The sequence below is a fragment of the Candoia aspera genome, chromosome 1 (genome assembly GCF_035149785.1).
Source record: "Candoia aspera isolate rCanAsp1 chromosome 1, rCanAsp1.hap2, whole genome shotgun sequence".
NCBI lineage: Eukaryota > Metazoa > Chordata > Lepidosauria > Squamata > Boidae > Candoia > Candoia aspera.
Genome location: NC_086153.1, coordinates 179,287,782 through 179,315,354, shown reverse-complemented (window position 1 = coordinate 179,315,354; position 27,573 = coordinate 179,287,782). Strand labels below are relative to the sequence as shown.

At 39.0% G+C, this 27,573-nt stretch overlaps 1 protein-coding gene across 1 annotated transcript in view; it reads right to left on the bottom strand.

Annotated features, from left to right (window-relative positions):
- The window catches only part of STK17B (serine/threonine kinase 17b), a 30,081-nt gene extending 18,679 nt beyond the window's left edge, over positions 1-11,402 (bottom strand). Inside the window, exons 1-2 of the mRNA XM_063318047.1 lie at positions 11,278-11,402; positions 5,995-6,159 (exon numbers count right to left, since the gene is read on the bottom strand). Of these exons, the coding sequence (XP_063174117.1) occupies positions 5,995-6,116 (122 nt within the window). The 5' untranslated portion in view covers positions 6,117-6,159; positions 11,278-11,402. The remainder of the gene's footprint in view (positions 1-5,994; positions 6,160-11,277) is intronic.
- Positions 11,403-27,573: the final 16,171 nt, after the last annotated feature.

The window sequence follows — 27,573 nt, the reverse complement described above, 5'->3', positions numbered from 1 at the left end:
TCAACAGTTCTCTTAGGACCCTATTATAAAACTATTAAAAGAAGAATTTTCCAAGTAAACACCCAAAGAAACAAAAGATGCCTCATTCTGAGGTCAGCAACTGAATTGTGTACTGAAGTACAAATAAAATAGCTACCATAAGGAAACATAACTTTTAAAATCTCACCTATTATTTCAAGGTGACTGATTTTCTACAAATGCAATATGAGCCAGCCAAATTCAGTAATGTAATAAAGATTGAATTTTCCTTAAGCAATTATTATTATTATTATTATTATTATTATTATTGCTTCATTCTGCATTAGCTAAATTAGGTCAGCAAATTTGCTGGCATCATTACAAAAAGGAGGAACTGCTTCAGTCTCCTGAAGACAACCATACACAAGCTATGCATTGGGGTTGTGCAAAGCTTTTCATTTGATTAGGTAAAGGTGCTTTGGAGAACATGGAAGAAAGTGCATACATGCCAGCAAGTATGCACTCAACCTATTAAAGCAGCCACAACTGCAGTCAGGACCAGAAATACTGGAGCAAGGATAACTGTTTTGGCATTTGGCCTCTGTACACCACCACATTGAAGCTGAAAGGAAACACACCCAGATATGAGCGAAGTCAGGATTTTCAGCTGTAATTCAAGGGGTTTGACAAAAGTGGGGCACTAACCATTCAGGAATTACAGCCAGTGGCATGCACACACACCCATCGCTCATAAGTAATGGAACAAACCAACATCATTACAAACATAAGGATCGCCTTTAATACCTGGATGAAAATCCTTTGCAGTCCATGACTGCCTGAAGTCTGGAACCCATGGACATGACCAGATGCTGAGTTTCCTCCCTCGAGATGCTTTGCCAGGCCTTTACTGCAGCTGCCTTCAGCTGCTGCTTGTTTGTGGGTCTTTCTGCCTTCAGTCCTGGCTTCAGTAAATGAAAAGCGTGCTCTATTGGGTTGAGAACAGGTGACTGACTTGGCCATTGAAAAACATCCCACTTCTTTGCCTTGAGAAACTCCTGGGTAGCTTTTGCTGTATGCTTTGGGTCATTATCCATCTGCAATACGAAGTGGTGTCCTATCCGTTTGGCAGCATTTGGCTGAATCTGAGCAGAACGTATAGCCCTATACACTTCACAATTAATCCTGCCGCTTTTATCAGCAGTCAGGTCATCAATATACACCAGTGACCCGGTTCCATTGGCAGCCATACATGCCCATGCCATAACACTGCCTCTACCATGTTTGACAGATGATGTGGTATGCTTTGGATCATGAGCTGTTCCTTTCCTTCTCCATACTTTTCTCTTCCCATCATTCTGGTGCAAGTTAATCTTGGTTTCATCAGTCCAAAGAATCTTATTCCAGCACTGGGCAGGCTTTTTGAGGTGTTTGCTGGCAAAATCTAATCTGGCCTTTCTGTTCTTGAGTGTTACCAGCTGTTTGCACCTTGTTGTGAAGCCTCTGTATTTACATTCATAAAGCCATCTCTTGACTGTAGATGTTAACAATGACATGCCTACCTCAAGAGCGTTCTTCACCTGGCTAGATGTTGTGAAAGGGTTCCTCTTCACCATGAGCAGAATTCTGCGGTCATCCACTTAAATCACCTTCCATGGTCTCCCAAGCCTTTTGCTGTTGCTGACCTTGCCAGTTAATTCCTTCTTTTTCAGGATGTTCCAAACTGTTGTATTGGCCACTCCCAATGTTTTTGGTATCTCTCTGATGGGTTTATTTTGTTTTCTCAGCCTAATGATGGCCTCCTTCACTCACATGGACATCTCTTTGGACCTCATGTTGAGAGTTCCAGTGAACAGCTACCAAATGCAAATTAACAGAACCACCTCCAGGCCTTTTATCTGCTTGATTGGTCATGGGGTACCCAGGAAACAGGCCACACCCGGCCATGCAGCAGCTTGTCAGCCATTCCTTTCATTACTTATGAGCCACCAACAATGGGGGTATGTGCATGCCTCTGGCTGTAATTCCTGAATGGTTAGTGCCCCAGTTTTGTCAAACCCCTTGAATGACAGCTGAAAGTCGTGACTTCGCTCCCATCTGGGTGTTTCCTTTCAACTTCAGTGTGGTGGTGCACAGAGGCCAAATGCCAAAACAGTTATCCTTGTTCCAATATTTCTGGTCCTGACTATATTCCCAAAATTGCAGGATTATTTTAACACATCACTGGTAGATGTTGTATTTATGCTCCCACATACTCTGAAGCACCTTTTTGGAACTGAATCCAAAGCATGGTACAGGCCTACTATGCATACATTTCTGAGGTACTTTCTGGACAAGTACAATCCATTGATTTAAAAAAAAAAAGAAATCATAGTACAGTATATTTCAGACTCAATGGTTTTAGTCTCTTGGTCGTTTAAAACCCATAAGCTCCTGTAAAATCTAAGGCTGAAGAGGAATTTTGATACATAAGCTAGGGCACTGAAGGCCACATGTCAGGAAAAAACAGAGAGAATTTCAGGAATTTCGCATGGAAGTAACAACCAGAAAGATTCCACTCTTTTCATAGCCGTACATGAAGCAGAAGCACATTGCTCACTTTTTTGCCTCATTTACCCACTCCCTCTGATCTCTCACCCTTTGATCTGACACCCATCTGCAGAGGTCTGATTCTTTTTCATTTCAGCCACCTTCACATTTATGATACTTCAGTCACAACAAAGATTTTTTATTAAATGTACACATTTATTTCAGGCATTCCCAGTTGTAACTTTCAGTCACATGCAGATATAGCAAAATACTCACTTTAGTTGACAGTATGTACACTAATATTTCACAAGATCCTACGATACAAATGAAACTGACAGACACATAGGCAAGTTAGAAATCTGTAAGCTTTGGATAGGAGAAGACAGGCTTAAATTCAATTCCAGTAAGATGGAGTTATTGATGGTCCATCAACTGTCTCTAGACAGGATGGCACTACCCCTGAAGGAGCAGCCCTTTGACTCAGCAGTTTTTCAGGACTTACAGCTCTTGCTAGAGCAGGTAGAAGCTGTGGCCACGGGGTTTTTTTCCCAGCTTCAGCTGGTATGCCAGTTGCAACCTACCTAGAGCAGAAGGATTCTGCTTACACTGACTCAAGCAACTGTTGCCCCCTGCTTAGACTACTGCAATGTATTCTACATGGGGATGCCTCTGAAGATCACTCAGAACCTGCAATTCTGACTGGCTTTCACTGACGGGAGCACATTATACCAGTGCTGAGGGCCCTTCCACATCCAAGTTAAAGCGCTGATACTAACCTATACGGCCCTACATTAGCAGCTAGACATCTGTAGGACCTCATTCTCCCATTGGAATCAGTTCAATCTATTGAAACTATTAGTGATGCATCACTTTAGAGAAGAGAGGGGGGCCTTAGGGATCCAATGGTCTACAAACGTAAAGGAAGGCAGGGATTACAATGGTAGCAGGAGTCAACAAATTTGGACTTGGTTTACTATCTTAGTTCCTGGGTTCTTCTGTCTGGATACTTTCCTTTACAGTTTCCAAGCAAAGCTTAGAGGCTATGTGTACACATATATTTAGATACAACAAGGAGCAGCTTCTAGAGCAGCTATAATATACAAACCTGGAAAAAGATGCATCTATTTTAATTGTTCAAAAACAAGTGGCTTGTAATGTGTTTCCCTGCACTTTTTTTCAAACAGTTTGCACATCTCAAGTTCCTATCCCTTTTTTACTGGCACCATCTCCACTATTCCTGCAAAATCTCAGGAGGAAGTAGAAGTTTTGATATGTGATGCAGGGCTCTGAAGGGCACATGTCACTGGCAAAAAGGGTGAGAGGATTTAAGGAATTCTTCATAGAAGCAATCAGCAAAAAGAAAAGATGCATATACACACAAGAAGCATATACACACAAGAAGCCAACTATAATTCAGTAGTAATAAGGGGGAGTTTAAGCTAGATATAAAATCAATAAATATTCTACATATTTACTGTAATAAAATTATTAACTGTTGGCTCAAACTAACTGTAAAAACCAGTCCATTCTAACTTTCTTGGCATTGACTATTACTCTGCCTTATTCCTCTTATGGCTAGACTTTTTAAAGTTTCCCACTCTCTATCCCTAATGTTCAGGCACACCAACTTTTCCTTTGCTCATAAAAGCTGTTCTGCAAACATTTTGATAGAATGTTCACAGGCACTCCATGATATTGCCCCACCTTAGCAAGCCTATATTATTCAACTCAACAGCCCCAAGAATGTATGTTTTGATCACAAAAAATTCCAAACCTTAAATTAATCAAGTTCAAATAGTGCTAGGTTCAAGATCATTTTCTTGAAACTAAATCTGCACCACCAAGACTGAGCCAATCTTGTTTTTTTCCTATTAAGAACAGATAACATTTTATTTTTGCTATATCTACAGTGCTAATTAAAAGAATTATAAGGAAAGAACATTGTTTTATGAATATTCATTAGCACATTCCCAGAACAGAAAGCCCATGCTAATTATTTATTCTATAATAATTAACCTTTATTTTAAGAGTATCCCAAAGCTGTGTTGATGTACAGTAGTCTCCAGGAGCTGCATTCAACTTAAGTTTTTACAGTTACATAATAAACAAGGAATCTGTAAATGGTAAACTATTTTGAATACATTTAGAGTATTTCTTAAAATATAAAAATACACTGGTAAGGTTCTAACATCACAGAAAACTATACAGTCTTTGTATTTATCATGAATATGGCTATTACTAACATCTATTTTAGAAGACATTCACTTAAAATTATGAAGAAATTCTCACAATACTGTAAAGAAGAGAATTCTATGTATTGAACATTCCTATGTGGAGGGAACTGTAGACTTCTTGCAATATTGATTTCCCCTTCTCCAACCTCCTTTTCATTTCTCTGCTTGGCAACAGAACAAAGAGGCTGTGCAGACACAGAGAGAACATTTTCTATCTGTGCTCACGTGATTTTTCATTAGTTCTAGTTTTAAAATTATCTAGCAACTCTAACTAGAAGAAAAGCATATTAGTTTTGAAGTTCATAGGTGGCTCCACAAATCTGGACTGCCTTATTAGCTACTCAAAGTTCATGGTAACTTAGGAATAATGGATCAGTTTCTTAGTTTATGACAAGTTCTGCAAACACTTGGAAGCTGCAGACTCTTTTCCTACTGCTTCCAAGGATCTTCAAAGACCAACATAAACTGAGATAGTGATCTCTATCTTTCCTCAAATTTCTTAAGCACGCTGAAGAAACAAGGCCTGTTTTTCCTTCCCAATATTATGGGAAACACTTTCCCCACTTCATAATTCTCTGTAATGTAGGCAAACAAAGATAATAATTTTTAATCTGATCACAGCAAAAATATCTATTTCTCATGCCACATTCCCTATATGAAAATATTCCACAAACTGCTTTTCTGCAGGGCCCCACCTGCAGCTTACTTTAACAGAACAAGAGCAATGCTGTATGCAAGCTCCAGAAAAATTGTAGAGTCGGAAGCGACTAGACGAATAAACAACAATGGAAACTGAAACTAAGCACATACACAGCAGTTAGCCTGTTCTAAGATAAGACAGGAGACCAAACTGTTGTAGTAGGCTTCAGCAGGGAGCTGTTCTAGACCCTACCTGTCATGAGGAGGGCCTCTATCCAGGGGGGAAAACGCATGCGTAGTACTGAGGAGTTAAGCAGCCATTCAAAGAGACACAGATCAGACCCGCCTTGACTTTGGGGTTTATCTGTCTGGGTTTTCCCACGCTTCTTCAGTTTGTTAGGATTCTGTCTTATGTAGCAGTAATAAACACTAGAGGCCTACTCCTCGTCTCAGCGTGATTCCTGGCTGTTAGGACACTACCCTCTTGATGTGAACAGGACTGAATCCACTCTTGTCTTTATTAGCTAGTTTGAATCATCTGAAAAAGGTGCAACAAGCTCAGTTATTAGAGTATACGTTGATACAATAGAAGTTAAAGCAAGATCAATTTGAAAAAAACACTGAGATATATACTTACCTTCCCAATTCTTTGGGTTCAACTTCATAGAAATTGTGAAAATTATCTGCCTTTATTTGTGTCTGAGGAGATATAAGCAACAAGTCTGGGATGCTTTTGTTCTCTGATTTCCTCCTAGACATAGTTAATGCATGGGGTCTCTCCAAGGTGGGTACTGATTTTCACCTGTGCAAAGAAAGTTGTATTTAAATAAAGGTATCACACGGTCCTAATATACTACCATTCTGCTATTAGTTTTTATTTAGTTAGTTGAAACTTCTATTGATTCACTTGAAATAAAATTGCCACCTTTACCAGTTTTGAGATTTGCTCTGGAAAGAAACAATTTTAATATAAAAATTCCCACAGTTTATATAAATCAATCAAATTCACTTTTTTAAAGAATTGATATAAGTAATAATTCATTTTTAAAGAATTTAATCAATAGGTTAATTGAATAACTGTTCTAAAGCAAATAATATAACTTATCTAAGCTCAAAGTGGCTGTAAAACAAAGCAAAACCAACCCAGGATGTGATGTGATAAAAACAAAGTCTGCTTTTTTTTTACGGTTCATTATTTCATAAAATGAATTTATAACAGCTGTAATACCACTTGGCATTCACAAGATTGACAGCTGTTTCCCAAACAGGGAGTATCTTCTTTGTCTCAAGCAGAATTACAAATTTTAGCACCAACAAGCAGTTTCCCCCTCCAAATCCTGCAAATCTGCTATGGAAGAAAAAGTTGTCTTTAAAAAGATTGCCAGAGAAAAAGAGCAAAAATTTTGTGCCAAAGTTAGAATCTCTTCAGTCACTGAGAAAAAGGAAAATATCTACCAGAAGCTGGGAAAAGGGCCAGAAACAGGCCAGAAAAAGCAAGGGGACTTTAGCTTCAGGCATCAGGTCATCCTAAGGAACAGCAAACTAGTTGAGCTAGAAATATTGCATAAGGTTACTTTTTATTTTAATAGGGTGTGTGTTTAAACCTGATTTACTGTCCCTGATTATTACTGTCTCTACAAGCTCAATTCTTACATGTTTTATGCAAATTTACATCAAAGTTGCTTCTATATTGGTAGCAAATCTATCATTGTGTGATCTGCTCAGAGCGGTCCTTCTACTGACTTGCATGTTCTTCTGCGGGAGATTCTTTTTCATGCTGTCTTTTTAACAGTTCTATATCCCAACTCCTTTCCCACTGAATGTTTTGCATACAGCTATTTTAAAAGGAGTTGTTACATTCCCTTTTCTCCCCTTCCGTAAAATAAACTGAAATTTGTTCTATTTATCTCTTGTCAGATTGGTCAATCTTCTCACACAGGCAAAGGGGCTGATTTCCCTAGTAACATCCCTCAGTGCTACAGGGCCAATAAGTATTGATTTTCATTTTATCATATTTCCTCATTTACATCTCAATATGGCACAAGAGCTGTGCAAGTCCTTCTCTCACACACACACCAGAGTTAGGGGGAAGTACATCATGTAAAGTCACATCCCTGAAAGTTAGGCGGAGGCAGCAGTTCAGTACCTAAGTGGTCACCAAGGCAAGAAGCAGACCTAGAGTATGTTATTCCAGAGGCCCCTGGGAGATGTAGTGTAAGACCTCCAACGTTTCATCCTCCAGGCTCAAGAACACTAAAGTTACAAGAACATTAAATTGGGCAGCTTTAAAGTTATTATGAACTTTCTCCAGATTACTAAATGTTGAAAATATATAGATATTTCTAATTATATTTCAATTACACTGAATGAAATAATAGGCAATTTTCAGTACTTTTGTTTTTTTTACCCACTAAACCTTTCATGTAAGGGCTGCTGCAATAAAAATAACTTATAAATAAGACAGTATGAATGCTTCCAGTTAAATTACATGAGGTCTGCTTTATCAATTTATTTCATAGATATTTCAAAGAATTTTGGCCATTAGGAAAAAAATCACTGAAATATTCATATAGCAAGCAGTGTTAAAACTGTGTACTTTTCTAGTTAAATATAACAAATCATATAAATCACAGCCAAATTATTTATGACATAGGAAAATTTTATTTTCAAACCTAAATTTCTATAAAAATCCACATCCTCCCACATGGGGAGGAAAGGTGTTACCCAATACATTACACATCTTGTAGTTTCAAGCAGTCTCAAATAATTAGTGTAAAAGATTTATTAAAACAAGAATTATTGCATACATAAAGTGATCTTGCCAAGGAAGGCTATGATGGCTTCCACAGAGAAGTTTTCCCTCAGTAACTTCCCATTATTCTTTAAGAGTGGATGACCAATAGATGTGTATCATTTTTCTCCAAAAAAAAAAAAAAGTTAATTGCTGAAACAATTCTAAGGAGGTATAATTGTCAAGATTGTCAGGTCTTACAATTAGCTCTACTAGTTATTCACAATGCTATTACATTGTCTATTCTCTGTTCTAGAATTACAAATCAATGTGAATGACATCAAATTATTTAAAATCTGTAATCCTAACAGACTAGGATGAGCTTAAAATGGATCTCTCAAGTTACTGTTGTGAGATACTCTAATTCAAGAATAAATGAGTTACTGCTCTCTTACAGAGCATTTCTGAACACACTGCACCTATTTCCTATCATTACAGCTAATCACAGTCTTACTGCAAAACTGAGGCACATTTTACAGAGAGCAAGCCTTGTAGATTTGCTGCTCACGCAGTCTACCAAGACAATAACTAGGCCTAGGTAGGTGGCAGCACCTAGCCAAATTTTACTGATCTCAAAAAAGCAAAGTCAGGACCTGTGTAGTAGCTGTACAGAAGACTATCAGATAAGCCCAGATCTGTAGGCTAGATTGGGAAATAATTAAAAGAAAAAGCTTCCACAGCAATGAAAAGCCACTTCCACCTCCAAGTGGCAAACCACTTCCCTACTGGACATGTCCATGAAGTCACCAGAAATCAAGCTTGACTTGTAGGAAATTTTACCTTAACTATGACAGTTTAGCATTACCACTAATTCACCATAAACACTTCCAGAGAAAAGAAGTCTTGCACTGACATATTTTAAGCCTGCACCTTATTATAATCTGTTATGATTCATACTTTATGACATACCTTTGGTTGCATGCAGTTGCATTCTCAGCTAAATTTCAGGTGGAAAATACTCATTTAAGAATCTAAATGTTCAAAGGAGCAGGAGAACCTATTTAGCTAAAACAATTCCAGAGTAACAAAGTTAGAGCTGGTCTTAGAATGTAGTATTTAAAAAGTCAACTGCACAGAGTTATAACCTACTAACAGCTAGTTTTAAAGAAATAAGTTGAACAGAGGTGAAGTATATATGCCTATTTTACAAGGATAGCTTAAATAACTTGCATGTTTTATGCAGGAAAACATCTTTTGGAAATCATGTACTTTGACCAAGATAACACTTTCTCTTAACACTTGAAAACAGGTCGAGGTTGTTATCCAGAGGTAATGCAAATGCTCCCTAAATTTCTCAGAATTCTACTTAATTAGTTCTTTCTAGAGGTGAGCCCTACAACTATCTTAGCACAAATTTAATTTTTACAGATGACTAATGTTCAGGCTGATCCAAAACTCAGAATGAAGGTCAACTAAGTTCAAAAGGAAATGCTCTCTAGTTAGTGTGCTTAGAATTACACAGATTCTTAATATTTCAAATTTGCTGAATTCACAAATATTTCTCCCGTATCTGGAAGGGTTATTTACAGACAAATATTTCCACAATTTAAAAAAAGTGGTTGAACATATAAAACATCCATTACTTCCAAATTACATGCATAGAAACAGATTACAAGTCTGTCCAACAAATGTATACTTGAACATTCCAACTCATTAAATGTTTGAGAACAGGGAATTCATTTTTTTAAGCAGTAGAAGGATAACACGGAAGCTACACTGTTTGATTTTCATTTTAAAAGCTCAAACACTCTTTGTTATTGAGCTTTGTTTGGACATGAGATCATTTATTCAAGGTTAAAGATATAACATTAGCATTAAGCAGAGCCAAGAAATGGCAAAAATAAATCTAAAACCTCATTTTTACAATGTTAACTACAAATTCTGTATATGAAAATAATACAGCAAACACAACCTGTTTGAAAAAACTAATTGAAGCATCATAAATAACTATCTAAAAGGCAACACTTTCCACAGGAGTCTGCCAACAACTTTCTTGTTGAGTATCTCAATGCTGTTGTGGGTCCCTTACCAAAGATCCCTTCAATAACTGCCCCCTTTTCTCAACTACTCTCTATCATTTGCCCTCCCCTTCTAGGCCAATTATAAAACCACTCAGAGGAAGAAGGAAAGGCAAGTGGAAAATGTTTATTTATCTTTTCCCTGTAACAATAAGAAAACACTGGGGAACTGATAGTGGAGGAATGCTGGTTCAACAAGTGCTCCCAAACAATAGCCCTGAAAGAGGTGCCTCAAAGTGTGGATACATGCAGGTTGTTCTAATTCATACAAGCTTGAGCTTCGCTCTATAAATTATACAGAACATGGAAATAAAAAAGCTCCTTGAGCAAAATATAAAATCCCAAAGACTGCATGCTGTAGAGGATCCCTTGGTCCATGCTGAGACGCTATCCCAGACTAATCCGGTTACCTTCTAAACTACATAACCTACAGTATTATCAATTTTGTGAAGTAATTTCATAAGTGAATTTTGGATTATATGAAGAAATGCTTCACATCATCCCTCATATGGAGACTGAGCTAACCGGACAGTCAAAGAGCAGAGAGATGGGGAAGGAGAAAGACAGGAGGTAGCCTTTGAAATGTATTGGACTACAATATGATGATCTCCGGCCACTGTTGCCACTCATCTTGACTACTGCAAGCGACGGGACAGATCAACTCCAAGGCTGTTTTGCAACACGTGCAGGCAAAAGTCGAAGAGTTTAGACTAATGCAAAAGAAATGCCAATCGGCACCTTACATGAGGCGGAAGGCTTACCAAAACCAGCGAAGCCCTAAAACGAACTTGCGTGCCTGGGGCCCCTACAGCAGAAGCGGCTGCTCCCAACCCCGCGACTTTAGTCACTTCTTTCCGGACCAGTGACATATCAATACAGCCATTTTTATTATTCATCTAAGTCGCTCGCACGCCAGCGCGTCCTCCCACAATTAGCTTTGAAAGCAATCATTTCGTGGGCTTATGTGGCGTGAGCCCCAAGGGATATGAGACGCCTGGAGACAATGTGAAGGGGACCCTTCCCGCCCCCGGAGGTCGCGACCTGCTCTTACAAATACGAAGATGAGAAGAAAAATAAAGCCTCCCCAAGAACCGAGAAAATGCACCCGTACCGCGCTCGAGCCAGCATTCACGGCTTCTCCTCGCTTGCAAATCCGTCCAGCGCGCGGTTTCCAAAGCCCTCTGGAGGAGCGCAGCAGGCGCGCGCAAGCCGCATCCGCGAGGCAGCCTCCCAACTTGGCGCACGAGCTCCTTCGCGGTTCGTCTTTTTGGCGGCGGCGGCGGCGGCCTTAGCCCGCTCGTGCCCGGACCCACGCTCACCCTCGTCACCACCACGGTCGGCGTTTGAAAAGCGCAAAGCCGGTTTCTGGGGGCTGTTCCAGCGCGAGCTGTTGGCCCCGCCTCCGGGTTGTCCCCGAACCAATGAGAACCGGGGTGTCCACGGAGGCCGGTTCTCCCTCCCGGCTGTTTCTAGGATTTTTTCCTCCATTGAGTGGCAGGAGTGCGTGCAATCAGTTGCATGAACGCCGCGAATGGGCGGGCCGGAAATGAGAGACGGGCGGAAGCGGCAGGACGGTTAGTCTTGTAAAGGCGAGGTCGGAGAGGTTACCGGTTCCTCCGATTTAAATGGAAGTTGTTTTGTTCGTGCTCGGAGGCACGTCTGCCATCGTCTAGCTCCTTTGATGTTGAGAGTAAGTTTAGGGGCAGAGTCCAGTATGTACGCCCTGAAGAAAAATAAAAATGACAAACTTGACTAAATAAAAGCTGCACCATAAGGCAGTTCTCCCCTGCCATAAGTCATCATTAGCAGCTGTTCGCCTCATAGCGTCCATTGCGGAGATGGCGTCACCTGGCATGAAAAGGGACTCGTGCAGGGCCCCGAATACCCTGCACGAGTCAGGTAATAGGTAATGAACGAAGCAAAACGGGAAGTTGAATATAGTGAGCCCTAAACCACTAAAGGTAACCCTCCCCCCTCTCCCATTTCAGTTATATCGCTTTTAGGCCGATGGAGGGGACATTCCTGAAGAGGCCTCTAGGAGGGCCGAGTGAATGGATGAGAAGGCCAAATCAGAAATTACAAGGCGGCCAATAAAAAGAGCAAACGTCCCCTTACATCTCTAGAAAATCCCCCGGGGCTGAATTACCCATCCTGCCATACGCAGCGCGGGGAAGGGCACTGCTTCCTGAGTAGCTTTTTACATTTTTTTGCCCTCCTTTGAAGAAGCGAAGCGTGAAGTCTGCAGCTAAAGAAAACCTGCATGGTAGTGGAGGATGTGGCTGTGGTCTAGGATATGATGCACTCTCTAAACCATCCACATCTCTTTTTAGCTGTTCTCCTAGTTTCTCTTTCTCAGCAGCCACGTGCCCTGTAGTCCAGGTTCATAGAAGGGCTTCCACAAGTTCTGCAGCTCTTAAGTGATTTTAGGTGTAGGATTGCATTCTGTGATGCACAAATATGCCTTCTGAAAAGGATACAAAATCCTACACCCACATTCTACCTTGAGCGGGCAGTAGGCTGTATTGTGAAAGATACTCCAGTAGAACACCAAGTTAGCTGTGCCATCTCTGAAAATCAAGCACCTCTAAAAAGTTAATTGTTTTAAAATTGGAAAGCATCTGTACTTGTGTATTCAGGTTATTTTCCAAGTTTGTAGAGGCTACCTTGTTAATTTTCGGTGGTCCAGTTTTGCTTCTAAACTAACAAACATTCAATTATCCAAATACGGCTTGCAGATATTGTAACAAAAGTGTTCCGTTTTGGGGCTTATTTATTTATGCATTTCTTTATATAAAGTATATATACCGTATACTTCAGCCAAAAAGGCTCCTAGTATGGCTTACAGATTAATAACACCACCACCAACAACAAAAGATGTTTTCTATTCTCAGGCTTACACCAAAAATTAAAAAATTAAAAAGAAAAGAAGGCACCAAAACCAATTTTAAAGGCTACAAATGCTTGTGCAACAGCCCAAGCATTTTTGGATTATATTTGGGGAAAATACAATACATAACAGAGTTGACTTCTCAGAAGCCTGATGTTAGATTTGCTTCCCATCTCTGTCAGAGACAGCTATATTCTATTACTTCTTTTCCATCTCTCCCTGAGCTACTTTGGACTTTGTCCTTTGGATTTATTACCGTTAGCATTATTTGTTTGTATTTTTGCCAACTATGGAGTTTCCCAGGCAAAATTCCCTCTTGATTCCCCCATTTTGGCTATATAAAGCTCAGCATACAGCACTTGTATTAGAGGAATGGTGATGATAATACAGCATCTTCTTTCTACTCCACTTTATGTTCTACTTCCACTTTTTCAAACAAAAATGTAAGTAATTAAAAAAAGGCTGGACCATTATTGTCTGAGACAATTTGAATTTTAAAGTTGATGTGGGCAGAGTAATGGCTATCGCTATCTCACTATGGCTGTGGGTGCTAGGCATTCACTGCTGGTAAAGGGGGGAGGGACGGTGGTGAACCTATTGCTTCTGCAGAATGTAGCTGAAGAAGAACAGGACAGGGTGGCCTCTCCCATGGCAACAACTTGGAGATAGCTGGCTTCAATTCAGCTCCTTCCGTACAAAAGGAAAACCCCATATGGCAGCCATCCAAAACCTAATAAAACCACTCGGACCTATGACAATCCAACAGACTGGCAAGTCTGTTCTATGACATCAGCCAAGATGGGGCGTATGCTGGTTGTGAACAGGTTATGTTGTCCCAAGGAATTGCAGTTGTGGAAATCTACCACACCTTTCACTGTCTATCCCGGTCAATTGTCGCTACATGACATTTGTTAACTCACTTTTTAATATTAAATTAGTTATTTGAGGAACACATCATAGCATACTCAGGGCCAACTCAGAGTGGGTGGGGACTACCTTCTGTAGTAGCAGCCTTTGACCACAATTTTAATATATCCCGCAAACCCTAGGGCAACACTGTGTGCTTAAGAATACTGTGGACAAAGTAAAACATTTGAGTAGCAGCACTGACAGCTACCCAGAGTTGTCTGTTGCTGACATTTGCTTTGCTGTAAACAGCCATATTAAAGAAAGATGTGAAATGTCCATCTGTAATATGACTGGACTGCAGCCTTTCATGTGCGGCTGTCATTGTAAAATACAGAAAAAAGCAAATTATTTGGTACTTTTCGCTAAAGATGTCAACTTTAAAATATTTCTTTAAAATATTTCTGCATTAGAAAACAAAATGTAAATTTCTGCATTAACAGATTGCATGTGTCTGAATTTAATATTTTTGGATTGCCACTTCAACTGATATTGAAATGTATGTTTTACAGTACAATTATCTACATGATTAGATCTTATTCTGTTCACTAAGTTTTATTTCCAGGCAATAGTTCATAGAATTGCTGGCTTGATTAATAACATTTACATATAAATACAGATAGCTTTGGATGATATATCTTCATTCAGAATAGCCACATGTTGCTTATATGAGATAAAAATGGGAGTGCATCCTCTAGGATAGAATCTGCCACATGTTTTTACATTTAAAATAAAAATAGAAGTACACATTTCAATTCTTTAAAAGGTTTACATCAATTAATCTAGGCAATTAATAGACCAAACTACTGGAGGCCTAGTTATTTTCTTTTAATTATTTTAAGTGTACTATAATTATAATTAAGACCATATCCGCCCTTGCATTTTATACACCTCCACATAGATCTGAAATTTTAGCTGTTCAAAAATAGGTCAGTAAAGTTACTAATTGGGATTCCCTATTCTGATGCTATAAAACACTACTTTTCCATCTGGTCTGGATGCAGGACAATTTAGACCATTCATTTTGATCTTTAAAACTCTAACTAGTCTAAAGTCAAATTATTTAAAGAATTGGCTCTATCCCCACTTGCTTGATTGTACCTTAAGATCTTTAGAAGTTTTTCGTAGAGTAGCATCTGTCAACTCCTGCCAACCTAGCAGTTCGAAAACATGCCAATGTGAGTAGATTAATAGGTACCGCTTCGGCGGGCAGGTAACGGTGTTCCGTTTAGTCATGCCGGCCACATGACCACGGAAGTGTCTACGGACAAACGCCGGCTCTTTGGCTTTGAAACGGAGATGAGCACCGCCCCCTAGAGTCAGACACGACTGGACTTCATGTCAAGGGAAACCTTTACCTTTACCTTTACCTAGCATCTGTCAAAGGAACATTAACAGCAAGTTCTTGTAGTAGTGGTGCCCTGAAAAGCTTGCCTGGTACTTTTATTATTCTCTTTTCAGTGTCAGATGAAAAACTTTTTATTTACGCAGCTGTTCTAAAATCAATTAAGATCTTCAATTTATTTATATAGCATATAAAACATTTCCTTTTCTTTGTTAACTGTCCAGAGGACATTGTTAATCGGTTGATATACAAGTTTTTAATACATTTCATAATACACATATTTAAGAAAATATTTTAGCAGATCTTGGACTAAATTCTGTATTATACAATATGCACACAGCAAGCAGCTTTTGTTAAGTGTATATGGTAACAGAAACCATCACATTTTACACTGCAATTCCATCTTATATGTCCTTCACTCTAAATTCTATTATGGTAAATAGGTTTTTTACTATCTCTGTCTAGAATCTTCAGTTGGATCCACCCACAGAGTTAGTTATACGTTTCTGTCAGAGCTGAACCTACGCACCTGTTTGATTGTAATTATAATTTCATGTCACTTTTTCAAACAAAGCAAAAGAACTCAACACATGTAAGAGCTTCGCTGGATTAGGATTCAGAGTACATTCGGCATGGTATGAAAAGAAAAGCATTCCTAGCATGCCAAATATTATACAGGATGAAAATTAAAAGATGGCTGCAATTAAGATGCTTTGCGTTCTTATGAGATATAGTTCCAGAATGCAGAAGGACATTGGTGCTTCCTTGGTATATTATGTCTCCTCTGTAGAACCTTTTGGAACCAGAAGTGTTCCTTGCTATGATCTTCTAAAAGCCAAACTTAAGAAGTTGAGAGCCCAGGGAATTTAAACTGGAATATTTGCTATAGAGCTTTCAGCGTGCATCACATGTCATAGAGAAGCATAGCTGACGGTAAGGGCCACCAAAGACATCAGGATTAAAATGAGAGAGGAAGGGAGTTGAGGGAACTGCTACAGTAAGAAGATAAGGTGTATGGTTAGACAAGATCATAAAGCTTCTTATGCTATATGCCGTAGTTTACCACCACTTCACATAATTCAGCTACTTCATTGGATATTTATTGTAGTATTTTTTTCCTTTTCTATTGTTGTACATCTTGATACGTTATATTATTTCAGTACAGTAATGTTTATATAATTAAAGATTATTGACATTCTATTATTTAGATGACTTAAAGTATTAAAAAGAGAAAAGAGAATGAAATAAGATATTCTATCAAAATTAGTTACAACTAAGGATATCAATATTACAATCATTAAAATTATTTAGCTTTTTTATTCAAAGTTGAGTATAATATTGTATTTTTGTGCACCCCCAATAATAGAAGTTCTGAACCAAAAACAGTCTCATGACCTTCCCTGTGACTGACAAGAAAAGCATAATTCAAGATCAATTTCACAGAGCATACAATGGAACTTCTGTTATTCCTAACCACTTGACTTACATATTATTGCAGTTGGTTCAGCAGGAAAGTATATTGCTCTCCGTTAAACCCATGTTTGGTAGACAGAGAGCTCCAGATTAAGCCCCCAGCATTTCTTCTTTGTGATATATATGTGTGAACCTGTGTATACAGAGCCAAGGCAGGGTATTTTGATAACTGAAATAAAAGATGCACCCACAGTTGTTGTTGTTTATTCGTTTAGTCGCTTCCGACTCTTCGTGACTTCATGGACCAGCCCACGCCAGAGCTTCCTGTCGGTCGTCAACACCCCCAGCTCCCCCAGTATTTTAAAGTATTAAATTAATACTTTACTATGCGTGGTTTTTTCACAGTTCCCTCCCATAGTCACCACCTTAGTTCCAGAGATGCTTTCTGAACTGGGCATTGTTTGCTAAACTTTTACCTGTGTTTTATTGTAAAGTTGATATGTTAAAGCTTAAATGACTGGTCAATTGGTAGGTACTTTATTATCTTACACTCAGAGGAAGACCTGGGGGAATTTTTAAATAAATAGATTACATTAATAGTGGAAGGTTGCCCTCCAAATGCATGAAAAAAGAGTGCGCCCAGGACTTACTACTCTGCTATCCCGTAGCATGCTGTCAGGATAATTTTTTTCATTTTGTTTATGATCCTACATTTGTTTGTTTGTTTGTTTATTAAATTTATATAGCTTCCCATCTCACTAATGTGACTCTGGGCAACGTACAATAAAAACAGAACAATTAAAAATAAAACTTTAGAAAACCATTAAACAATTAAAACATAAATATAACTAAAACCACAGGAGAATGCCTTCAAGATCTTACATACAATGTAGCTATTTCATGGGCTCCCCACCTCCACAGGATTCCCAAACCTGGTGATAAAACTACATAATAGGAAGCATAGCTCTCTTTGTAATTTTTCAGTGGTTTAATACATGCACACACTCTTATATACTCAACCACAACAACAGGCTGAAAAGGCAAGAAGACACTGTTCTTATATATAGTAAATTTGCATAATTTATGAAGTACACCTAAGTGTAAACTGAATATGACAGATTGAACATAATGTTCAAATATTCAGTAGTACTTTTAGAACTCAACTTAGATACCAGAGTGGTAGCTGATCATTTTTTTGCTATCTAGTTATTTTCTTATCTTTAAGCCTACTATGCTTAGCTTGCTACATCAAGTAATTTAAGAGCCATATTCATTCTCTTTAAAAAGCGTAGAGCAGTCATACTGATTCAGACCAAAAGACCATCTAGTCCAGCATTTGGTTCTCATAGTGTCCATTCAGACACCGATGGAAAGCCCAACAGGATATGCATGCATGCATGCATTCATTCATGCATTCATTCATTCATGTGCTTTAGCAGCAGCAGGACAATTCCACAAAGTATCACTACTGGAACAGAGGCAGCTATGGCTAATAAGTCTCTACAGATACCTTCCAGTATTTTGTCCTGAGCAGATGCTGCAAATGCTGTGACATTAGAGCCTAACTGCTGAACTTCAGCCTCTGCTTGGCTGATCCAGGTCTTTGGGTGGGGACATTTTTTTGTTACTTTCCAGCCAGGCAGATGTCACCTTTCCAGCATTTGCCTAATCAGACATGCTATATCCATTCTGCAGAAATGCCCAAACCAACAAAAGCATTTGCTGTATCTTATTCTCAATAATGGGTTGTTGACTGCATATCTGTCAGATGTCCTCATTCCACCATTGATTGTGCAAGAAGATGCCCAGAATTGTCCTCAAACATCTCATCTGAAACACCCTGAGCTTTTGTAGGTTCTGAGCAAGCAGTGTCCATGTTTCTGCTGCACAGAGAAACACTGATAATATTCACTGCATTGAATACTCAAAGCTTCATTTTTGAGCTGATTTTTTTCTTTTTCAGGGGTGCTGCCCCCTTAACTGGTAAAAGCTACCTGAACATTGCCAGTTCGTTCATTTGTATCAATGGGTGCGGCAACTATTGATGCAAAGATCAAAGACGATGGGTATTTGAACTCATCCACCTGCTCAATTGGTTCCCCTCTAAGGACAAGGTTAATTTGTGTGCCATCAGTTGACATAGCCTTGGTCTTTTTTGCATTGATCCTCTCTGCTCTTTTGCTTATGACATCTAATAGCTCCTGTGCCCTCATTTCTGATTCCTCCAGGAAAAAGATACTGGTATATGTTGCATTTGTGAAGTTCAGCTCATCCACCCAACACTGAACTCCTGTACATTTAGCCAAGCGTTTCTCCATTACCCAGTCTATCATCACACTGAACAACAGTGGTAATAGTACACACCCTTGTCTCACTCCTGTTTTAACTGTGATGGGACTGGTTTGCCACCATGCTCTTTAACCCTGCAAGGAGTACTATCATAAAAGGCAAAAGTGACTTGGACAAATTTGCTGTGTACACCAATCATCAAAAGAGCTACATGAAGTCCTGGTGGATGATGTCGGAGACACCCTTGAAATCAATAAACACAGTAATAATTTGCTTTCCTCATCATATATGCCTCAAATACTTGTATGAAAATGAAAATCTGGTCCACACAGCATGGCCTGGTCTAAAGCCTCATTGCTCTTCCTGGGTGGAGGATTTTCTTGTTGGCTATAGGCTGACGCTGTGATAGTTTTCACATTGTGTCTTGTCGCCCTTTTTAAACACAGTGTCCAGTCAAGCAGAACATGTTCTTTGCATGCCATTGAGAAGAACTAGTAAATATAACTACTACTACAAGGCCCTCTGCCTTCAGCACCTCCATAGTAACTTGGTCAGGCCTGCAAGTTCGCTATTTTTAGGTTGTTTAATAACTGAAACAAAAAGGGTCACACAGGATCATCTAGTTCTTGATCCAGTGCTGCTGATGGATCACAATTAATAATAAACTCCTGCTGGGTTGGCTATGCTTGCCTGACAGTGCTTTCAAGATTGAAAAGTGTGTCCATTGGTTACCATGCCTAGCTGTGGTCTCCATCTCTGCAGTTGTGGATTTGTTGGATTTGCAAGCTTAGCCATATATCAAGTCAATGGTGTCATCCCTTATCTATTTGTGGTGCCATCTTTTCTCTCTGTGAGGGCAAATAGTTTCAGTTGCCACCATAACCGGGTCTCTGACTTCAGACTGCTGCTCCTCTACATTTTTACCTTTCTTCATCAAATCTGTTGCATATTGAGATCACAGTAAGTTCAGCTGGAGTTGTGGTGGATGGCCATGTGGTACAGTTTTCAATTTCAGCTTGATCTTACACCAGACCAGATATGGTCAGAACCCTACTTCTGTGTCTCTCAGCACCATTAACAACAGACTTAAAGCACTTGCCTGTTGGGAAATAATAGATCATTGAACTAGCACTTAGTGCTTGTAAATACCAGGTTAATTGATAAATGAGCGTGTGCCTACATATGCTGTTGCAAATGTCCAGTGAGTTTAATGATGTAAAACTGAGCAGCCACAGCCCATTATTGTTCATGTTACCTGTAGAGAGTAAAGATGACAACCTTGACAGAGGTACACAAAAGCTGTTGCCCAGGCAAAGGGGGCAAAAGCATTTTTAAAGTCTAGGATGTCCAGATAACATTCAGATGTAGCTGAGACAGACACTTCCCTAGCTCACTGAATTAGGAGGAGGAGGAATACAATCAGACTTGGTGAGATTCTGTTATAGCCAATCACAATAAAAGTAGTTTTAGCCTTCCAATGGAGTTGATTTCATAGTCTGGTCTACCTGATGGAGCTGACACTACCAGACTCAAAATTGCCTGTGACTTCTTCCTAGTCAAGCCACAATTTACCAATCTATGCATTTAGATCACTTGCCAAGATTAAGAGGCCTCTTTTTGGGGCTTCATTTACATATACTGAACGGTATAAAATTTATTAGTACATAACCATGGCAGTGTATTGGCAGATACCACAGCACTGATGAAAAGTGTACTACTGGATCCCCTGTTGCAGCCCTGGCAGCTACCAGAATGTCACACAGTCCTGGCCAGCTGGATGCCAATAAAATTTCGCAACACCAAAAAACACTGTTAACTCTGCCACTCAGAACATCTTAGATGCCATCCAAGCGGGGAAATTGGAGCAACCAAATTGTCGAAATACAACACTGAGCTTGCTGTTTTAACTGAACTGTGATTGCTTGGATCTGGCAAGGGGATTTACAACAGAAACAGTTCTGAATGCATGCCCGTGTACTCCTCTGCTGCAGGGAATAGGATTCAGAGTCAACAATACCTGCAACAGATCAGTGACATCATTTGAAGCATTAAAAAAAATCAAAATCTTTTATTATGATCATAGATCAGAAAATTAATTTTTAAAATATAAATTACAGAACAAAATATAATTTGAGGGGGCTCATTTGAAGCAGTTTTAGATAATATTGCCATTTTGATCCCCAGTGTATCCATACCAATTACTATCATATGGACCAACAGAAGTGAATAGTGGTGATGAAAAAAAAGAATATTTTTATAGGATTTACACTCAACTATATCATCAGTATGTGTATATGTACACTGTATATGTATACAGGCCTGCAACTAGGGTCTGTGTCACCCTGGGCAAACATGGATTCCATGCCCATTTTGGCACCCACCCAGCGCTCATTTTGGCGCCCCACCAGTGCAGCCCCCGGGGCACATGCCTAGTTGCAGCCCTGTATGTATATGATGTATATGTATATGTATATTCCTCCAAGCATGGCTTTCTAAAGTTTTCCATGCAGTTAACTAATCAGCATCATTTTGCATCTTAATATTGTTGACATAAATTTGTTTCTCATGCAAAAAACAAACATTAGTGGAAAAAACGTATTGCATTATATCATCTATTGCCATCTGTTATATTTTTAATGAGAGAAACAGCTGAATAATCTTAATTACAGTATCCTCTTCTACTATTTCTGCTTAGGCTCCTGTATAATACTTAAGGCAGATTTTCTCAATGATTGCTGAAAGAAATGCTCTTAAGATATCAGAAATGTATGTTCTTAGGAAATTATCAGAAGACACTCCCACAGTTGATGGGGAGGGCTTGCATGGGTGGAGGTACTGAATGTTGGGCAGAAGTGCTGGTAACCTGGTTTGGTGCCTGCCTATCCCTGTTTGTCTCTGGGTATCTGGATGTGTCTCTTTGCTTTAGGGGTGGTGGAGTATGGGCGGGGAGGTAAATGGTGAAAGGGGGGATGTGGGGGGTGTAAACATCAATCCCTTCACATGGATGGATCACTCCCTCTTGGCCCTAGAGTTCTCCACAGTGGCCCCTCACTGCAGGAAGGCATGGCCTACTGCCACTCCTTGTTTAGCAGCTATCTTGTTTAGTGACTGTTCACAAATACAACAGTAATTTTAAAAAAAATTCTGACCAATGTGTGCACTTATGACCAGATTTTGTGTGCCGGACAACAATGCACACTGGACAGTAAAGCTCATGCAGCTGTGCAAGAGAACTTTATCTGAATGAGACGGCAGCAACCAGTGATCTTCGCAGTGTCTCTCTCTCTCTCTCTCAGTCATGTGTTCACTTAGCGACCATTTTGCTTCTGATTTAAGGGTGCAAGTCACTAAACAAGAAGAGGATGTATTTGATCCGCCCACCCCAGGGGCCTGATGGACCCAGTACAGTTTCAGAAGGAACTTGCGGGGAGGGGGGTTGTTCCTGAAGTCTGGTGTGCAGTTTGGCTGAGGTCCTTGTCACGGCTTGGAATGAGCTTGTGGAAGGGGCCTGGATGAGCTCGTGCCTGTGCGGACTCTGTGTACACAGATCTCTTTGAGCACTGTTTCTTAAACTTTTTTCTCTTAGGACCCCTTCCACTTTTAAAAATTATGGAGGACCCCAAAAGAGCTTTTGTTTGATGGGTTATATTTATTAATACTTACCAAATTAAAAATTAAAATTGATGTTTTCATGGAATATTTATTTATTGAACCATGTAAAAATAACAATGTTAAACCCTTTAGATGTTAACATAAATAAAATACTTTTTGTGAACAAATGTGTGTTTTTTAACAAATAAAAAATCATAATGAGAAGAGTGACATTGTTTTAAATTTTCGCAAATACCTTCAATATCTGGCAAATAATTTTGATTTTGCGGACCCCTGAGAGGGCCTTGATGGACCCCCAGAGGTCCTCAGATCACACTTTAAGAAGCACTATGATTTACCGAGGAGCTCCAAGAGATGAAGCAAAACAAGAGAACCTAGATCAGGGTTTCTCAACCAGGGTTCCATGGAACCCCAGGGTTCTGCAGGAGGTCACTAGGGGTTCCCTGGGAGATCACAATTTATTTAAAAGATTATTTCAAATTCAGGCAACTTCACATCAAAGAGGTAAGTTTCATTCTTTATTTTTAGTTTAAGAACACTGATCGTGCATATATACAGGCCTACCCATGAAGCGAATATAATAATTTTGTAACTTGTGGCCTGTATTTGAGCCTGACTGTGCAGGGGTTTCCTGAGCCTGAAAAATATGTCAAAGGTTCCTCCAGGGTCCAAAGGTTGAGAAAGGCTGCTCTATACTATTACTATTCAATATACTATATTACTATTACCTATTACTCTTTCCTATTACTCTACTACAATTACCTATATACTATGCTCTGTACTATCACTAGTATGCATCAACTTTTTTTTCTTAAGGGTTAGGGTCTCTTAAGCCTCTTCTGTCTTAAGTCCCCTCACTATGAGATTTCTTCTTTTTCTGTTAATGGCCAGCATGTAGAGCTTTTGCACCTTTTTAACGTTGTGCTTTGCCTTGTTGGGCCTCTACACTTCTTTTCCTCTCTTTTGGACCGTCCACTCCTTCTGAAGGAAAACCGCCTTCTTTCGATTGGCTGCTGTACTGTTTGCTGGTGGCTACAGAGCTCCAAAACACGCACCTCCTCTCCTGCATTCTCCTCCCATCTCCTCCCACACCTGTGTCAAGGTTGCAGCTTTATTGACAACTCTGCCTTGCTGCCACTGGGGGAAAGGCTCAAATGGGAGGGAAAGAAGGAAGCACAGGGGCGGGCAATTTTTTTCAAGCAGCCTCTTCTTCCATAGTGCAGTAAATTAAATGATGTTTCACTTCAGCACAGTTGAGTAAATTGACTAGAATGGTAAAAGTGTGTGAATAGACAGTAATGCATTCCTTTGCTCCAATGTCACCCTTGGAAGTCAATCATACATTCCATTACCTGCTTGGCATTATGAGTGTGCAGATGATATATCTCTGTGTATGATGTATTTGTCATAATCTTCATGCAACTCTGCTGAGAACACTATCCACTTCATTTTCATTTTGTAAATATTATGAATATTATAGATAAATATTCATAATATTTAAACTATTATGAAAAACAATCATGAAGCACAGACTGTAGTGATGATATTAAATGGAGATTAGGTCAATTAATGGAGGATAGGTCTATCAACAAAGCTTTTAGAAACAGGGTTCAGAGAGGCATTATTCCTTTGTATATACTGTAGCAGGTGCTAGAAATAGAAAAGATAGCTTTTGCATTGCTTAAGGACTTTTGAGTAGCATGCAGGGAGGGGAAACCTGTGGTCCTCCCGATATTGCTGAACTACAGTTCCCAAGAATTACTTGGGAATTATTGGCCAGCATGAGCAATGGTGAGGAATCAGCAACATCTGAAGGACCAGATGTTGAGTTGAACTATGATCTGTTTTCCTAATGGAGACAGCCCAACTACACTGAGGATTACATAGTAAGTAATAATTGCATCCACTGTTAGTTTTTTCTTTAATAAATAGCTAGCTTGAGTCCTACTTAGCCCCTTTCTGCAGTTTCTCCCACTGCTTTTAAAATATTTCCCATTGGCACTAATGGGTGCTTTCCTGCTATAGTGCATAACAAAGGCAAGAAGACTCCGATAGGTCCAACATGTTATAATCCCAGATCAGGCTCTTTCCCCCCACATTGCCCCAAAAAAGGAAAAAAAATTGCCCTTGCCCATGTAGTTAAATGACTTTAAATGCCTTGAGTCTTGCATTTTTTTACAATGGCTGTTTCCTGCATGACTGATGGTCTGTGATTTGCCAAGGCTTAGATTATGCACCTGATGTTTGTTTGTTTATTTTCTATCCTGCCTTTATTATTTTTATAAATAACTCAAACTACAAATAAACCTGTGTAACTTGTGGTCTATCAAATCAAACATAACCCACCAGTTTACCAAGCCCCTGTGCAATATGAACTACCTTAGGATTGGTGAATCACACATTATGGTTTCTACATTTGGGAGTTCAGTGTTTTGTTCTGGGGCATCATCTGTCATTTGGCAAAGTACCAGAATCAAACTTCTTATTTGCTAAGCTTTAGTTAACGCTTACACTACAAAACTATCAGAATTTGAAAACGAGGTGGTTATAATAGTTAATTTTCATCCAAGTGCTGTCAGATCATTGTACATTATTATAAAATGTATTGTTATATTCTTATTACCTTAATGATCAAATACATCCTCTATGTATTTCATATTTATGTTACTGTCACTAAAATAGATAGTACTCCATCTATTGATATCTTCAAATAGATCCAAATATTGAGAACCTGATTTAAAGCTGCCTAGATCATTGGGATATTTCTCTACTCTAGTTTTTGGCCCTTTTAAGATTCTCAGTTACAATGGCCACTTATATCTTGCCAAAAGATAAATGCTTATTATTTTTATACATATACTCACACACATGCAATACCATTGATAAGAAAATGATAGGCAGTCTGCCATCCAGGAGCCAATTGTTGACTGGGAACTCAAAAACTCCTGCTCCCCCTATTCACATTTCTTTGTCCTTAAGCCAGACTTGGACTAGACTGAAGAACCCTTCAAAGAGAGGGCTGCCTCAGACAGAAGGTTATCTTATTAAACCTGTCAGGTAGAGGATTATCTTCTGTAAAAAATACTTTTACCCATTTAGAGCAACTCACAAGCCTCCCCCACAAATGGTCCTGTATTTAAGTGTAAGTTTATTGCAGTGGAATTGTATGAGCCTATGAATACATTTAGGTGTAGAAAAATGATTTTTTATAGAAGTATTTCTTCAGAAAAGTTCTCCACTAAGTGTAACAGGATCCATACTTTGACAGATTTAAAAAACAACAACAACTCCTTTTATTTACAAAGACACTGTAATTCGATCAAGAGAACTGTTCAGAAAAATACCCCCCAAACTTCAGCTTCCCCATTTCTGGCAAAATTCAAATAATTACATATTTTAACACTAATTCCTAAGGTACCTTAAATAATTAAATGGACTCTCTATTTAGAGTAGCAATGGGGAAAGCTGTCATGGTCATATCTAGTTTAGGAAAGAAGCATTTATTAGATTATCCCTTTCGGTAACTGAATGTTAGACGATTAGCCTGATGATTCTTACATTCTTACAGTGCTTTGAGGCATTTTTTAAATAAAGTGCTACATTTGGATAATCTATCATGAATTGTTTGGCTGGACAGAATGACCTGATGCGATTGACTACTTGGCAATAGCTCAAGAATTACACATCTCTTTCTTTCAGGTACTGCTTTCAGCTGGCTATTATGTAGTTGGAGCATTATTACTATAAAGCTCAGGCTATTCACCTACATTTCATCATTCAGTGCTTCTACCATTTTCAAAAGCAGTTGTTCCACTTATTTTACTGGATCCACAGTACTCTACAGAATTTGAGGGAGATGGGCGGTGACAAAATTTGATAGACAGACAGACAGACAGACAGACAGACAGATAGATAGATTTGCTTAGAATCATTTTCCTTCAGAATAGCTGTTTTTACTTTCCCATAAGAAAAAAATAGCTATAGCAAACAAGGCTAAGGTAACAATCTCCAGATAGTGCCAGTTCCGTGAAGGCAGCTGTAGACAACAGCATTGTAGACCTAACAATGGAAGTGATGCATATTCCATATGCAAAGTTAAGAGCTTAATAGCTGAGTCAGACGACACGAACAAGCAATTAAGCTTCCAAAGCAGGAAGTGGGAAGGACTGAGAGAATTCCAACCCGTCCTTGTAAGTATTGTGTAGAAGAAAATACATTAGCCTCAACTGTATAATAATTTCAGCATGATTCAACATTTCTTTTGCTTTGTGCCCTTGACAAAGGAAGACAGTGCATTCACATTCCAGTAATCTAGAATTTTATCCCTGTGGTATAATATATGATCAATCAGACTTTCAGATTCCTTCATTCCCTCATGACATATCCATTAATGAACTTTTCAGGAAATAGGCCTCTGAAATATCCCCTTTATACAGGAAAACCCAAATGGGGGTTCCTGTATATTTATTTTAAATGTTTAATCTAGTATATTTAAGGGTTATAAAGCTCTCTTAATAATAATGCTATTCACAATGATAATCATGACACCAAAAGCAACATCTTTAAAATACATATCAAAAGGTGAAGTCAGTTTCAAATGAATTTATAAAAATTAGTAGGTAATAAATTAATAAGTAATAAGTAATTTAAAAAATTGCTGGTGCCACACATTTCCAATGGTAATGACATTGGGATTCTCTTGTACAATAGGTTGGAAAGCTGCACTTTAAAAAACCAGTCTCTATGGCTGGACAAGCTAGCCCTGCAAATGTTAATGGCCAAGTATATACGGACAGCCAAAACTATCAAGGACTACTTTTTCTCCATGTATCTGCTCTCTTGTAACTAGCACATCAGCTTAAACTGGACATTAGCGCCATAAGTTACTTCATCAAAAACCCTGAGATTAAAATCTCTACCTTTCCTTAGTTTTTTAGCCCTCTTTCAGACTAGAA